This window comes from Lepisma saccharinum, chromosome 10 (genome assembly GCF_977018435.1).
Source record: "Lepisma saccharinum chromosome 10, izLepSacc3.1, whole genome shotgun sequence".
NCBI lineage: Eukaryota > Metazoa > Arthropoda > Insecta > Zygentoma > Lepismatidae > Lepisma > Lepisma saccharinum.
The window spans coordinates 56154437-56170129 of record NC_139238.1 but is presented as its reverse complement, the minus strand read 5'-3'; the positions used below and the strand labels follow the sequence as shown (position 1 = coordinate 56170129).

Here is a 15693-nt window from a genome sequence, read left to right as displayed (position 1 = left end):
AGAAATGTCAGTCAATTTGCTCTGAATATACTTTTTTCTTTTATATTATTAAGTGTACGAATAGAAAAGTTGTACAAAAAATGGCATGTTTCTCTTTCAGTTTCATTTAATTTATTATTGTCATTGGTTATACAAAATTTGGGTAAGATTTTATGTTCCTAATGATATTAGTTATTGAATTGTAAAGAAACAATTTCCAAAGAGTGTATTTCCTTTCAGATATTAAAGCATTTTCTTTGAAAATCCGTGTGTACGAATAAGAATGTTACATACTGTATTCCTTTATTCAACAAGAAAGAATGTTTACCGTGATTTGTGCGTCAGTATTATTGTAAGAACGTAGTCGAAAACTCTATAATTCCAAGTGTAAAAGCCACGTATTTACATTTTGTCAAAGTACAGAACATTTAATTTCTTCTTGAATTTTATATTATGTTCCAGTTTAACTGCATTATGTGCACAATGATGAACATTACACGAAATAAACGTACATCAATGGGCGTTTTGACTTAGTTCTATTTATGGACTCTTTCGCAAATGTATTGTGGATTATTTTGTACTTTTCCACTCAGCGTGAACAATATAAAATATTTTTGTAAAAACAGCAAGAACTCTATGATTATTACGAAGGAAGTAATGAACTAAATAAAGAAATGTATATTCTTGTGAAATGTCAGCATTTGACATGTTTGGAAATATAAAACAAACTCTAAACAAATTCCTAAAGTAAAAATGTGCTACATAAATGTCTGCATCTTTGCTGAAGTCAATGAATGTGATAGCATGTAACCCAGTTGCTGTATATTAATCTATAGTCCACATGGAAGAGTAGGAGAGTGAGATATTATCTCCACCTGTTCAAAATGTCACAAGTACAAGAGGAGGCTATAATTATTAACTTACATATCAGTGAATGTAAAGTTATAATATATGCTGAACGACTATCAATTTAAACGCTCTCTATACTCTCGAATTCGTAATCTGGCTCAAGTTTAGATTGTAGGTTTAATATCTCTGTATTATACACACACCTATTTTACACGTCAGTTAATTGATACGATTTCAACACATGCACATGTACAGTTAGAATTAAATTGTCGGTTTTAGTGATTAATGAAACATACGCTGATGTTAAAATTTACACCCTATATAGAACAAAAAGTTGCACCATATATTTCCCTTTGATTTTCACCATTACCTGGCTTGTCTACCAAAGAGGAATATAAATTATGTGAACTTTAGAACAAAGAATTACAGTGATCACCAACCATAGCAATATTATCTTCATAGTACATGAATCCCAGTCCGTTATTTTGCTTTTTGCTTTGGATTTATTAATTAAAGTAGTTTGCTTTTCCTATCATTCTTTATTAATTCCATTTACTGTGTGAAGTAAATCTCTATGAATACGTGAAAGTGGGTTAGGTCATTTTAATTTAGTATTCTTCGCATCTAGGTATTTCGAGTAGGTTAGGCTAATTATGGTTGTTGCATTAGTATTAGTACACTTTCACTTCTTTTGCATGTACGTGTGTGCACTAAAAATAACGAAACATGCTATTAAAAAAACTGTAGTCTATGATCAAGGTAAGTTGTGCAGCTAAACATTTACCAGATTTTTCGAAAATTATAAATTAATTCAAATTACACACCAGAATTGTGTTTCCAAAGTTTCTTTCATAGGAAATTCCAGTCTTACAAACACATTCCTCATCATCTTTATGTAAATGTTTCAAATGTAGAAAAACATTTTATCTAATCGGATTGTTTCCTATGATTTCATTTTCTTATTATCAAAATTATTTACGTACTTTTAATGCAACATAAATTTGAAATGTACAGTACCTGCAGGCAACATTCTGATTGAGTAAGAAGGAACGATTCAGTCAGAAAACTAAATATTAAGCTTTTTTAATTCGTTGTGTTAAATGTTGTAAATGGAATACAAGACCTAATTCTGTAATATCATGGAAGCTGGTGACACACACGCTGTCGATATGTAATCAAGAGGTATCGGGTGGTACCCAGTGGAGGCACATACTTGTTCGGATTCCAATGTAAAATTTAGGTTCGGTCCCGATTAGGCTATTTGTGCATGAAGTGGACTTTAACCTAAACTTCACACATACATACACACAGACAAACAGACAGGTACAGCACATGAGGCCCAGTGGCGGCGATATTGTTCTAAAATTAGGGGGAAGATGCCAAAACTTGTGTGGGGGGGGGGCAAGGACAGTTTATTATCTCTTGGAAGATAAGGCAGGGGGGTCATTCCACGTCAATTCATCCAGGCCATGTCAACCACCATCCCCGATTTTGATGAAATTCGGTATACTTATAGAACTTTTGATCCTGATTACAAAAATGACACCTTTTTTAAATTTGGTCTAGGGGTTCAGAAGTTACGCGCTTTTTAAGATCTCCGTATACGGCACATGCGGCTCCACTTTGAATGTCACGCATTAGGTTATAAACGATCGTATCTTCCCTCGGGTTTGCCGTAGAAACTTCAAGTTTGTTTTCTTTTGTTCAGAATAGTGTAAGCTTTTATTTAAATAACGTTTCAGATGAATGCATCAATAAACATGTATTTTTATATATAGTTTTATGTATTTTTTTAGAAAAATAAATTACTAATTTCAAGATAGAATTTCATACAATGCCCCCCCTTCAATTTCCCCCCAATTTTATATGTAGGTAGCTCAGAGTGTGTACTAATGCCTGATGAAAAAAATGGGATGGGCGGTTCAGAGACAGGATGATAAAAAAATCATTTGCATAAAATGACATTAAAAGTAAATCTTCTTAAAAATTAGCACAAAACCTGAAGTACAATATGTTTCAAGCTACAATATTCAAAATTTATGAATGTAAGCATAGGCGTAACCTGGCGTGGGCAAAGGGAAGCTCTTGCCCTCTCCCAAATTTATCGATTAATTTAAAATTTGCAAGTAATAATTACAGTGGAACTCCGATTGAAGTTGCTCGATTTTACATTTTTCCTTCATTTTGCATTCAATCTTGGTGGTCCCAACATACTAAATTGTTTAGAAATTTTCTAAGATTTTACATTTTCCGCGTATTAATTTTTTTCAGCTTGGTCTCCTGGATAACGTAAAATCGAGGTTCCACTGTATCTTAGTTAGTTTCAACAGTCTTCATTTTTTTTAAAAAATATATATATTATATAATTATATATATATAATCATATATATATAATCATTATTAACATTCCCAAGTTTAGCAAATTTATCTTCGAGAACATTCTTTTTGTGCATTTTATCTCAATATGGAAGTTCTTTTTTGGCTACTCTTCATGGGGATACGTAATATGAAGTAAGAATTAATACTACACATTTGTGCTGATTGAAGTTTTTTTCAAATTGAGCTTTTTCGCCACATACCTCAGAAAATATCCTTGTGACGGGATGGTTCGAACAGAAAAAAATACTTGTATAGACTTCTATAGTATAAAGCAACAAGTACGGCAATTATGTAACAATTCCGTAGAAATAGTATTCAAGGCATAAATTTCTTAGTAATCATCTAGGGTGAAATGACAACAACCCACAGTACAATGTGTCAGCGATTGCAAAGTACTACAACAGTACCAGGAAGTATGCACTATTTTGAACTTACAGGTTCCATAAGTTACTTTTTATAAGTAACTGGGTTTCTTTTACAGTTACTGTAACAGTAACTTACTATTAATGATCATTGATTTGAGTAAAAGTTACACAAAATCAATGATCATGAAGACTTCCGTGTTTTACTTATGTTTCTAGTACATAATATGTATTCATATATTTACATTATTACTGCTAATAAATGATGGAAAACACAGTCAGCTTTGCGTGAACGATTATAATTAAAAAATCATTTGTATGCTGACCACGTTATTTTGAATATGGTGTCATTGATTCCACTTGCACCTATTTCTTTCTCCTCCATTCCAAGTTCAACAAGATCCAAAGATCCACTCCCTCGACAATGATTTTTTCCTAGCTGGACAACAACATTCCAAAGGAACACAGAGTCTACCAAAAACAATGGAGTTTTCACATATAATTAGAAATCAATTACAGTAAAGCGTGGATGTTCTAGCATCCGGAGAAGGTACATATTTCATTTTTATAGTCTTGAACAGAATTGTCCAATTTAGCTATTTCCCTACTGCAAAAAGTAACTCTGTTACCGTTGTTAACGTTACAGGTACTTACTTTTAAAAGTAGCTAGTTACAGTTAGAATTCCTAAATAAAAAGTAACTGTACTTGTAACTTTGTAACTATTTACTTCGAAACACTAGTTGTTTAACAGTCAGAGCAAAATAGTATGTGCTGATGTAATATGTTTTGTATAACTGTATGGTTTCACTTTTGTGAAGAAGTGGCTTTCCGAATTCCAACTGTAAACAGTTATGTAGTAGCATGTGTGTGCGTGACTCAAACTACCTTGTAGGATTGCTTTAAAAGTCCACGTGAAAATGGAGATGCAGCTATTAAATTGTCGCATCCACTTGGTCCATCAGCTTCCTACTATTGGCCACAAAATATTCTGTGTCCTGTGTACATTAACAATACAAATTGATGGACATATGTACTTAGTGATAAGTCAAATACTTAAGTGTGTTGGGAATGGTCAAAATATCCATGTAAAATGTGAACGGCACAATTTATAGTACATGAAATTTTGGCAATGCATAGAATACAATTTTTAGGTACTATCTTAATGGGTGTCACTTGGAAACTATCTTCGGGTTGAGATAATCACAAAGTTTTCCATCGCATAAAAATAGTGTCCAGGATTATTTGATAAATACATTTGAAAAACCACAATTATTACTCTTTATTCGTTTGTTCCTCAACTGCCAGGAGGATCACAAAATATATTTAACTTGTAAATTTTAATTAACATATAAATTCGGTTGGGGCAAGTGTTTCCCTTTGCCCCCCCAAGGTTACGCCTATGCTTACATTCACACATAGTGAACATAAATTTTGAATATTGTAGCTTGAAACATATTGTACTTCAGAATTGTGCTAATTTTTAAGAAGATTTACTTTTAATGTCATTTTATGCAAATGATTTTTTTATCACCCTGTCTCTGAACCGCCCATCCCATTTTTTTCATCAGGCATTAGTACACACTCTGAGCTACCTACATATAAAATTGGGGGGAAATTGAAGGGGGGGCATTGTATGAAATTCTATCTTGAAGTTAGTAATTTATTTTTCTAAAAAAATACATAAAACTATATATAAAAATACATGTTTATTGATGCATTCATCTGAAACGTTATTTAAATAAAAGCTTACACTATTCTGAACAAAAGAAAACAAACTTGAAGTTTCTACGGCAAACCCGAGGGAAGATACGATCGTTTATAACCTAATGCGTGACATTCAAAGTGGAGCCGCATGTGGCGTACACGGAGATCTTAAAAAGCGCGTAACTTCTGAACCCTTTGACCAATTTTTAAAAAGTTGTCATTTTTGTAATCAGCATCAAACGTTCTATAAGTATACCGAATTTCATCAAAATCGGGGATGGTGGGTGACATTTTCACAAAATTCTGGATGATTTGACATGGAATGACCCAGGGATATTTAAGGTACAGGAACCTATAGATTCTAATGGGTTTTATTGGGTTCCGGAACCTTTTTCCTCGCACAATTTAAATTCGGTAGAAGTTGCATATTGTTTCATTGAAAAAATGATCCTTGACCCTATATAAATTTATCCTGAAAAAAGGTCCCTGGGCGTATTTGTATTGATCTGGAAAAACGGTTCCTGGACCGAATTTGAATTCAGACGGAAAAAGGTTCCTGTACCGAATTTAAATTCGAACGGAAAAAGCTTTCTGGACCAAATTGAAATACTTTACAGATAAAAGGGTCTTTACGCTCACGAAACCATTTACGCTTGTTGATTTTCTTTCCTGCACCAGAATTGAATTTATTTAAAATTCCTGGTACTTTAACAACTCTGAAATAAGGTTAAGCATAGCGTTGGGGCAAAGGTGGCAAAAAGTGAGGGGCAACTGCCCCCAACGCCCCCATAATCGCCGTCATTCATTACGTTTATGCCTTATAATCCTATTATAACACCATTAAGCCTTGTTTTCATGATTATGAAAAACTAAATATGCTGACCAAGGCAGTAATTTATTTTATTAAAAACATAAACTAACGTAACGTTTCAACCTTCTAGCAAGGTCTTCTTCAGACTCTGTATCAAGTACAAAAGTAACCAGATACAACAAAAGGGCATTATATATACACAAACATTACTCCCTCCAGACTATTTAGAAAGTTGTTTGGAACTTTCTAGCAGATGACTTTCACTTGCCAACTTTACTTTCACCTAAAAGGCTAAACACAATTACTTCCATATAGAATGTGGTTGGACTTTTAATCTCACGCTCTTTTCCCTTCATTTTTCTTCCTTCTCCTCTCCTCTTTCTCTCTTGTCCTTTCCACTCTTTCCAACATCTTCTTCCATTCTTTGTTTAACTTCAGTCCCCCATTCCAGTTCATTGTGTCTTCTTCACCTTTCTTCTCTATTTCCTTGGCTTCCTTCCATTTTCTCACTAGCATTCTCTTCTCCCTTCCTATCTGCTTAGCCTCATCCCACTCTTTGTTATGTCCTGTTTCTCTCGTGTGTTTAAATATTGCATTTTTCTCTCTCTTAAATCGTACATCATCCCTATGTTGTTTCAACCTGTCTTTCAGCCTTTTTTTCGTTTCTCCTATGTACACACTCTGACATTCTTTACATTTCACTTCGTAGATAATCCCTTCCTCTTCCTCTTCTCTGTTTTCCTTTTTCTTGTTAGCATTCCTCGCTATTCCTAAGATGCTTCTCCCTCCCTTCCTGTAAGTTTTAATTCCCGCTTTCCTAAGCACTTTGCATATCTTTTCTGTGGTCTTCCCCATACTCCTTATTCCAAACGTTCTCTCCTTTTTTTCTTTCTCTTCCAATTCTCCCCTGCCCGTTTTCTTACTTCTTCTGTTTATGTCCAGTCTATCCTGCTTCTCATAGCCATTCTTTTCCAGCTGTTTCCATAGGCTATTTATTTTGCCTTCTTTTTCACATTCTTTCATGCATATTTTCTTCATTCTGTCCTCCATATTCTTTATAAAAAGACCTTGCTAGAAGGTTGAAACGTTACGTTAGTTTATGTTTTTAATAAAATAAATTTATTTTGCCTTCTTTTTCACATTCTTTCATGCATATTTTCTTCATTCTGTCCTCCATATTCTTTATAAAAAGACCTTGCTAGAAGGTTGAAACGTTACGTTAGTTTATGTTTTTAATAAAATAAATTACTGCCTTGGTCAGCATATTTAGTTTTTCTTATAATCCTATGTGTAAAGCATCGAATTTCCTGGTTTCTGTACATGTAATTACGTGTAATGTGTATCGGAAAGCTAGTAGGCACTTGTCTCACTTTACACATTTTTAACAAAAAAAGTTTGTAGGCATCCTTTTCTAAGCATTTGAATATTTATTAAGTTCGTTTCTTCATCTTTGAAGTAATACCCGAAATTCGGGAATTACATACAAAACATTGTTTAAAAAATTACGTTTCTTGATGCTCTGCGTCCCATAAGAACCAATGCTTTTTGAAGACCCAACCAGGGATTTTCACCTATAAAATGCCGGTCGAGAGTACTCTCATACATCCAGGGACTCTAGTATTGGCTCGTCGATTCTGCCATCTAGCGTGACAGTTGAGAAGCAACTCGAGACAAATAGTTGGATTGACTGCTCATAGATGTCGATAACATCACCGACCTCACCCGAAGACCATAGAAAACGTCATACATATCACCCCGATAGGAGGACCGCACCTGTCGTTGATCAGCGTATCCCTCTGATCTAGCTGAGAGGACCACCAACCGAACCTCCGCCTATTTTCGGAAGCTCAAAAAGCCATGACAGGACAGCTCTATAAATCTTAACAGAACACATACAGTATTTGACAATTTAACTTTCTTGGATAAATAACTGCAATGGACAAGCCGCTGAGGTATGTTCTTGTCACATATCGAAGCCGAATTTATTATGAATACCTCTGCTAATAATAACACACGTAAGAACACTGACCAGGGACTTTAATTTTCATCAGCTTTACGTAACAACCTATTTTGATAACTGATTAGTGATAATTAGAAATGCTTAATAAAAAAATTAAAACTCTTAAATATAGCGTTCAGAATGAATTTTAGGATATTTTTACTAAATATAGTATGTACTATATCGGGAAATTTTGCGTCCATTACTATTTGATACTTTATTGGAAGTTTTGATGGTGACAATCTCTGTAAACCTGGGTTTACAAATGAAAGTTTGCGTTATAACTAGGAATGTATGAATGTTTAGGTCTGCCACTGACGTGCTTGTTGATTCTCTTCTCAACGTGCAATGCCATCCTTGCATTACGAGCACATAATATCAGGTTTGTAATCCAATAACAAATTACAGATAAGCTTGGTATTGGACATTGCTTGTTATATCATTTTCTAGATGGTGAGTGATGTAGAAACTTATAATAACGTATATTCAATTCGTTTATGAACCACTTTTTCCCCCAAATTAATGCAATGACGTAAAATATTTTTGAAAAAAAAAAAGTACGATCCGTGTATTATGTTGTGTCTCTAATGTGACACGAGGAAGTTTCCAGTATCAACGAATGGTGAAAATGTGATAGATGTACTTTGATGCCTTCCATCGTAATTGATAAAATACCGAGTTTTGGCGTAGCTGGGGAAAAACCTCAGAATAGTCTAAAAGGGTTTATTACCCTTAAAATATTACACAAGTTCCAATGTTCGAAGTCTAGTAAGACATGGATATAATCATGTTGTTTGGCAAACAACATTCATTAGTCCCTCATTTATTATATGCCCAATAGGTAGAAAAAAAGTCGTAATATAATCATAATAGAAATATAGTTTTCTGTTGATATCTATCCATAATACAGTTTATTCACCATATGAAGATTTCCTAATCTTACCTATGTATGTTTAACGATAGTATTTGGTAAGGTAGATAACGACAATATTCTTAAATTCCGTGAATGAAATATTACATTATAAATCCTATTATTATTATAATGAAATGCTATGCATGTAATGCAGTAAAAAATTAAATATGGGCTTCATTGTAATTTTTATGCATAATTGTGAGCCAAATGTTTTTGCGTTACATTACGAACATTACGTAGTATCCTAAGACATCAACTCAACTAGTTAGATCTTTTTATGCCTGTGACGCTTGAATTGTGACGTTGACGACTCCATTCCCAGTTCCAAGAGGAGCCTTCACCATCAGAGGAGTCGGGGTTTCGTACTGTCGGTCAAACTGACTGCTGCTCCCATAATACGTTACATTGCAAAGATTATAATTATAGTGTGCTAGGACAGCAACTCACCTTGTTAGATTTTTGTAAGCCTGTGGAGTGACATTGACGACTCCATTACCTGTAGTCTCCTTCAACACAGAAGAACTCTTGGCCATCAGAGGAGTCGGAAGTTTCGTGCTGGCGGTCAAAGTGACTGCTGGTCCCATGGATACTGTCTTCATATTACGTTATATTGCGAAGATTATATAGTGTGCAAAGACAGCAACTCACCTTATGAGATCTTTGTATTCCTGTGTTGGCTCAATGGTGACGTTGACGACTCTGTTGCCTGGAGCCTCCATCAGCACAGAAGGACTCTTCGTCATCAGAGGAGTCGGAAGCATTGTGCTGACGGTCAAAGTGACTGCTGGTCCCATGGACACGGTCTTCGCAGAAACACTCACGGTGTACGTGGAGGCTGCATCCAGATCGCTAAACTGGAAACAGTCAGTAGTCGGCATTACAAGAAACCTCTCTGCATGGGCGACAATTTACGGAAACAGGGGATAAGGGAGACTTCGGTTCCCTTACTACGGAAATTGTGTTCTAACAGAGATATTAAATAGTTCAAAAAGGTTAAAAAAGAACATTCGTAACGTGACATATACAAAATTCTTTAAATCGTGAATTTTATTTTAAGTATGACTATATTGAAAATTTAGTATTCAGCTCTTTATTACCTTTACATATTGATATCGTTAATGCAATGTCATTTCTATTATTATTATTATTATTATTATTATCACGTTACTCACTTATTCCACCCCCCCCCCCAACGAACGAAAAACAAATTATTGTGAAATGTAATATGTTTATTTAGTTTTTATATGTGCATCTATAGCGATATAGACTTGCATGTTTTACAGATACAAAATTAATGGATTTTAAAAAATTATTTTGAAAAAAGAAATTGTCACAAGGACTGAAGGGATATCCTCGTGGATGCCTCTTGATCAAACTCCCGGGTGAGGTCTCCAATGAAGAGGAGGCACATTGCGTAATTTTTGGATCCAATTTTAACCTGTAAGAACACGCATACGTGTTAAATTACCCATACGATTATGAAATATATTTTGGATTACTTCCATTCTTTTCAGTATATTTCCAATGAACCGTTCCGAGTGTTGGGACCTTGAATCGGTTATTAGATCATTTGTTCCTCTCACAGGACCGTAAAAACTCTGCCTGGGTAAATTGCAACCAATGCGCGCTCATGTTTCACATTAGAATTTGAAGATGCTAATTTTTTCTACCTTTTTTTAATTTTATGATTGAAACGAAATATTCGAAACAAGTAAAATTAGATTAGGCAATAAAGGTAATACTATTTACATGATTATTAAACCATTTAAATTGGAGCTTAATAAGTATTTCTTGTTCTTGGTATATTTATCCAGCGCACGTCCGTATGATACAGAAAAGAGCAGCACTTGTCTCATCGTTTTTTAATCTCATCTTTTCTTAATTTTATCTTTTCCTCAGGAAATAAAAACGTTCAAACTTAATAAAATAAAATTAACCAATGAATGTATTACTATCTAAATGCTTTAAAACAACTGAAATTAGAACTCAAGATTCATTATTGCAAGTGTGTATATTTTACCCATCGAGAGTCCTTCCAACCTAGCTGACAGCGCACATGCTACCGGTAAAACTGTAGACCCACTTCCGATGATCCTAGCTGAAGATAAACTTTACTTAAAATAAACATTTGGAAATTTTTCACCACAAGAATGAAGCCAGTTTCAGTAATTATAATGTCACCTCGACATATTTGTTCTCTTTCTTTCAACGTACCTCATACTGGTACTTTTCCTCTTCTGACCTAACCAGGTGTTCGGCGATAGGGTAATATTTGCAGCACTCGGATGAGCTGTAGGTGTCCACTTGCTCTACGTTGATGAGGAACGACCTGAGGATTCCGTTGACCATGAAGGGGTGCCCCCATTCAACACTTAGCGTGGAGGATGTCTTCGAGATAACTCTCAAATATGGAGGAGCATCAGGAGCTGTGTAGAAATTAAACAGTTCATGTTTTTCACAATAAGAAACTTTCTTAATGTTATCCTTTCCTAAATGTACTTGTTTAAACTCTTAAATTTATGATCAGTGATTCGAACAAATTATTGAAAAGAGACAGATATGAGAATATGAGAGGTGAAGAATAGGAATTCAACACACCTAGCTTTCAATCATAGAGTATTTTGGACAACCCTAAGTTTACACGCAAAAAGAACGTGGATGATATACAGTGCGTCCAATTTCTTGCAAGGCCGAGAGACGGGGAGAAGTGTGGCGGGGGGCGCTAGCAGAGATACCAACAATTTCGACCAGTAACGTCCCGCTTGAATTTATCCTCGAAAGTTTCGCTTGGAGTCGTTTGGAGGTTTCTAATGTGAAAGACTGTATCAAGATTACGTTGCAGACTAAACTGTTAAAAGTCAATGGTTTTCTTGAGCATTTTTTGTAATCAGAAAATTCCGAACTTGAGTTGTTCTTTCCTTCGCGACTACTGGTGCCCTGGACAGAGTTGCTAATGGAATGAAGAACAGACCAAGAGCGTTATAATTTCGTTCTATGTGAAAGAGTGTGGTTTTTGGTTACTTGCCATGCTACTTCTTTGTGTAATTGCAGCGTGTGTGTGTTGTGTGTGAAAGTGAGGCGATTGAAATGACAGCCGCAAAGTTCACGTTAGAACAAATAATTTTTATGTATGACATTTACGTGAAAACAGACTCGTGGCGAGACGTGTGTACACAATTTGCACAGAAATTACTTGGCGTTTCACCTCCAGGTAGAGAGACGGTTAGACGTATTTTCCTTACATTATGAGAAAAAGTTATTTTTCGATGTAATGCATTTTTTACTGTTGTTATAAACTTTTGCGTTTGAATCAAAATTTCATAAAACGATGCTTTGAACAACTCTTATAACACAGGTTAGTGCTTGTTTTGCAATTTTAATATAAGTATCTGCATGTTAAAAATATGTCCATAAAAATAAGCTGGACGTTACTGATTGTAAATATCGCTATCTCCGCTTGCGCAGTCCGCCACACTTCTCCCGATCTCTCGGCCTCGCAAAGAATTGGACGTACGGGACCTAATGATATTATAATTATATAATAATGATAATAATAATAATATATCAATACTATTATTGTGAAGAAAATTAACCAGTCTTTCATATATGCATGAGTAACTTATTTGTAATAAATCTTTTATTCTGAGATTTTACCAAATGCAAAGTGGAAAATAATTTCAGGAAACTACGTGCACCATGATTCACGGTAAATATTTTACCAAACATAATGATACTAATTTATTCCGTTTTATCTGTAGCTCAGGCACGTTTTGCTAGAGGGAATTTTACCAGAACAATCCTACTGATAGGGAGGTAGGGTTTGGACGAATTGTGCGATGAACCTGGACAATAACGTCATTACCCAAATATACAGCGTGTCCGATAAGTAACTGTGGAGTGGGAAAATAAAAATAAAAGAAGAACTTGTGAAAAAAGTGATATATTGGGAAAACATCGCACTGGGAGAGAGAGAGACTAGTACTATGACGTGCGTCCCAGGTGGCGTTACTGAGAACGGATATTGCCTCCCGTATTTGCCACATTTACCAAGTTTACCGAGTGACAGAGAGATTGCACGTTATGTGAGCATGTTGCTGGCGAATATTCCTGGTGGAGTATGTGTTTCGGAACGAATATAAATTCACGGAAACTGTGCAAAGAATGTTTGTGGAAAAATTTCGAAATTTGAAGGTGCCGCACCATAATGCTGTGCAAAATCTCATTGCGAAATTTCGTGAAACGGGCAATGTTGAAGACGCTCCTAGGCGCGGTCGACCCTCAACCTCAGAAAATACAGTGGCGGATATCAAAGAGATGATACGGAGGAGTCCAAGGAAATCTGTAATACGATTATCGCAGCAGTCTAATATGGCAAAGAGGACAGTGCACGACATTCTGAGGAAACACGTGAAACTTTTTTCCATACATATTGTCCGTAGTGCAACAGTTAAAAGAGGCGGATCATAGGACCCGTGTTAATTACGGCAATTGGTTTCAGATCTTTGTTCGTGATGCTAGTGAGCAGGGTTGTGAAAAACTGTTGTTTTTTTTTAAATAAAACGATGGTTTATTTGGTTTAAACCGTTTTTTAAAAAATATAAATCCGTTTTTTTTTGTATATATTAAAAACATGTTTTGGAGTGTAGTATTTTGATTAGAATACATAAATCAACTTCTTGAACATAATTAAAGGAATATTAGGTACAAATGAAGTGTAGTGCCACCTCTGTTCTCTATACTGTGCAAGTTTTGTTAAGCTTCTTGTGGTGTATATATGAAAACTATACCGATCTGCTAGTTAACGTCCGTAATTTTAAGGACAGAGAAAGTGAAAAAGCAATACTTTATGAGCTCAAAATATTACATAATTAATGCCATTTTATAAGAAAATAAAAACGACACAAATTTTCATCTTGAATTGCCTCTAAATAGATTGTTATATTATGTATTCCTCTACCTTACTTACTTGAAAACTTTTCTGATATTGCATTATGACAATACACTCAGTAATAAGAACATAAATGTATAATTCACTTGCTATAAAATGAACATTTTTGAAATGAAATTCTGTCAAATAGTGGTCGTTTGTTATCATGTTTGGAGTAATATAATGAGTAGACTCAAGTCCCCACATTAAAATTACCTTGAGGTAGAATATTTAACTGTAATGCTTACATGGACTGAAAGTTCTAAACGAAAACGGATCCTTAAACAACAGATAATTAAAAAGAACAAAAAAATGGCTTATTTATAAAAAGCAACTGGTTTAAACACGGTTTAAACAATGGTTTAAACCAAGTTGATTTAAATCGCTCATCCCTGCTGGTGTGACATCCTTGATGTAACCTTCTTTGCTGATGAGACATGGTTCCATCTTTCACGATACGTGAAGAGTCAGAACACCTGTGTCTGGACTACTGAAGACCCCACGAGTGGAAGGAAATGCGTCTACACGGTCAGAAGGTGTTTGCCTCGAGTCGACAGCGTGGGTTTGGGCCAATTTTCTTCAACCATACCATTAAAGCAGTACGCTATCGCACTGAAATTCTGGAACCTTTTGTGGCCCAAATCAATGAGCGTGATATTCAAGAGGGTTGGTTCCAACAAAACGGGGTTACAGCACACACGGCTCGGGCATCACTCCGTTTTTTGGAAGAATTTTTTGGTGATCGCATAATCTCCCGTGGACTCTGGTCTGCTAGGTCTCTAGACCTCACTCCCCCGGATTTTTCTGTGGGGCTCACTCAAGGGACGGGTATACGAAAACAATCCCCACACACTGGCGAAGCTGTAGGTAGACATTACCCAGCACGTTGGACAGATAACTCCAGCAAACCCTCCATAAAAACTTTAACAATATGCAGCGTCGTGTATAGATATGTCTTCAAGTCGGAGGAGGGCATTTCCAGCATCTCCTCCAGAGAAAACTGCATTGCCGTAAGTACAAATTCAAATTCACTTCAAGAATTCCACTGCACAGTTACTTTTCGGACCGTGCCAGGGACCGAAGGAACGTTCGCGATCCACATACACCCTCTCCTCCTGTCGGGACCCGAGTATAATAATAGGGAGAGAGATTACACCCAATGATGGACAGGCAGACAAAAGTCATCCCCAGAAAAAGGGAAAGAGGCGGTGAGTAAAGCATTATTTAAATTAGCATTTCAAAACACCAGAGGACTCGGTTCGAAAATCAGAACCTTCTCTCAATGCGTTTCTGCAAACAACTATGCTGCAGTGGCTGTAGTCGAAAGTTGGCTGGTACCTGGCATCAGGGATAGTGAACTGTTTGATGACAAATATGGCGTAACTAGATTTGACCTGAAAATAAAAACTTTAGGAAAAAAGGATGGAGGGGACGTTCTTTTAGAAATACAAAACAAATTCAGATCAACCAGCATAGAATTACCTGACCTACTAACTGAATGTGTTCTCTTAAAATTTGTAATTAACAATATTATGTCCCCGTATATATGCAGAATATATTTCACACCATTGTGTACTATTTCAATTTATGAAGCGTTTTATGAATGGTTCTATTCTTGTCTTCCCAGTTCACGCATACTCCTCGTATGTGATTTTAACATGGCGGAAGTAACAGGTTCTAATTCGGATTTCAGCAAAGGCTCCCAAGAATCTAAAACTCTCTCCAACTTTATGTCTTACTATAATTTAAGTAGTGCAAACAATGTATTA

The 15693-nt window shown here is 35.5% G+C and overlaps 1 protein-coding gene across 1 annotated transcript in view; it reads right to left on the bottom strand.

Annotated features, from left to right (window-relative positions):
* Positions 1-15693, bottom strand: part of LOC145994360 (uncharacterized) — a 112286-nt gene that overhangs the window by 36074 nt on the left and 60519 nt on the right. Inside the window, exons 2-3 of the mRNA XM_083130475.1 lie at positions 11212-11423; positions 9646-9851 (exon numbers count right to left, since the gene is read on the bottom strand). Coding sequence (XP_082986601.1) covers positions 9646-9851; positions 11212-11423 — 418 coding nt within the window. The remainder of the gene's footprint in view (positions 1-9645; positions 9852-11211; positions 11424-15693) is intronic.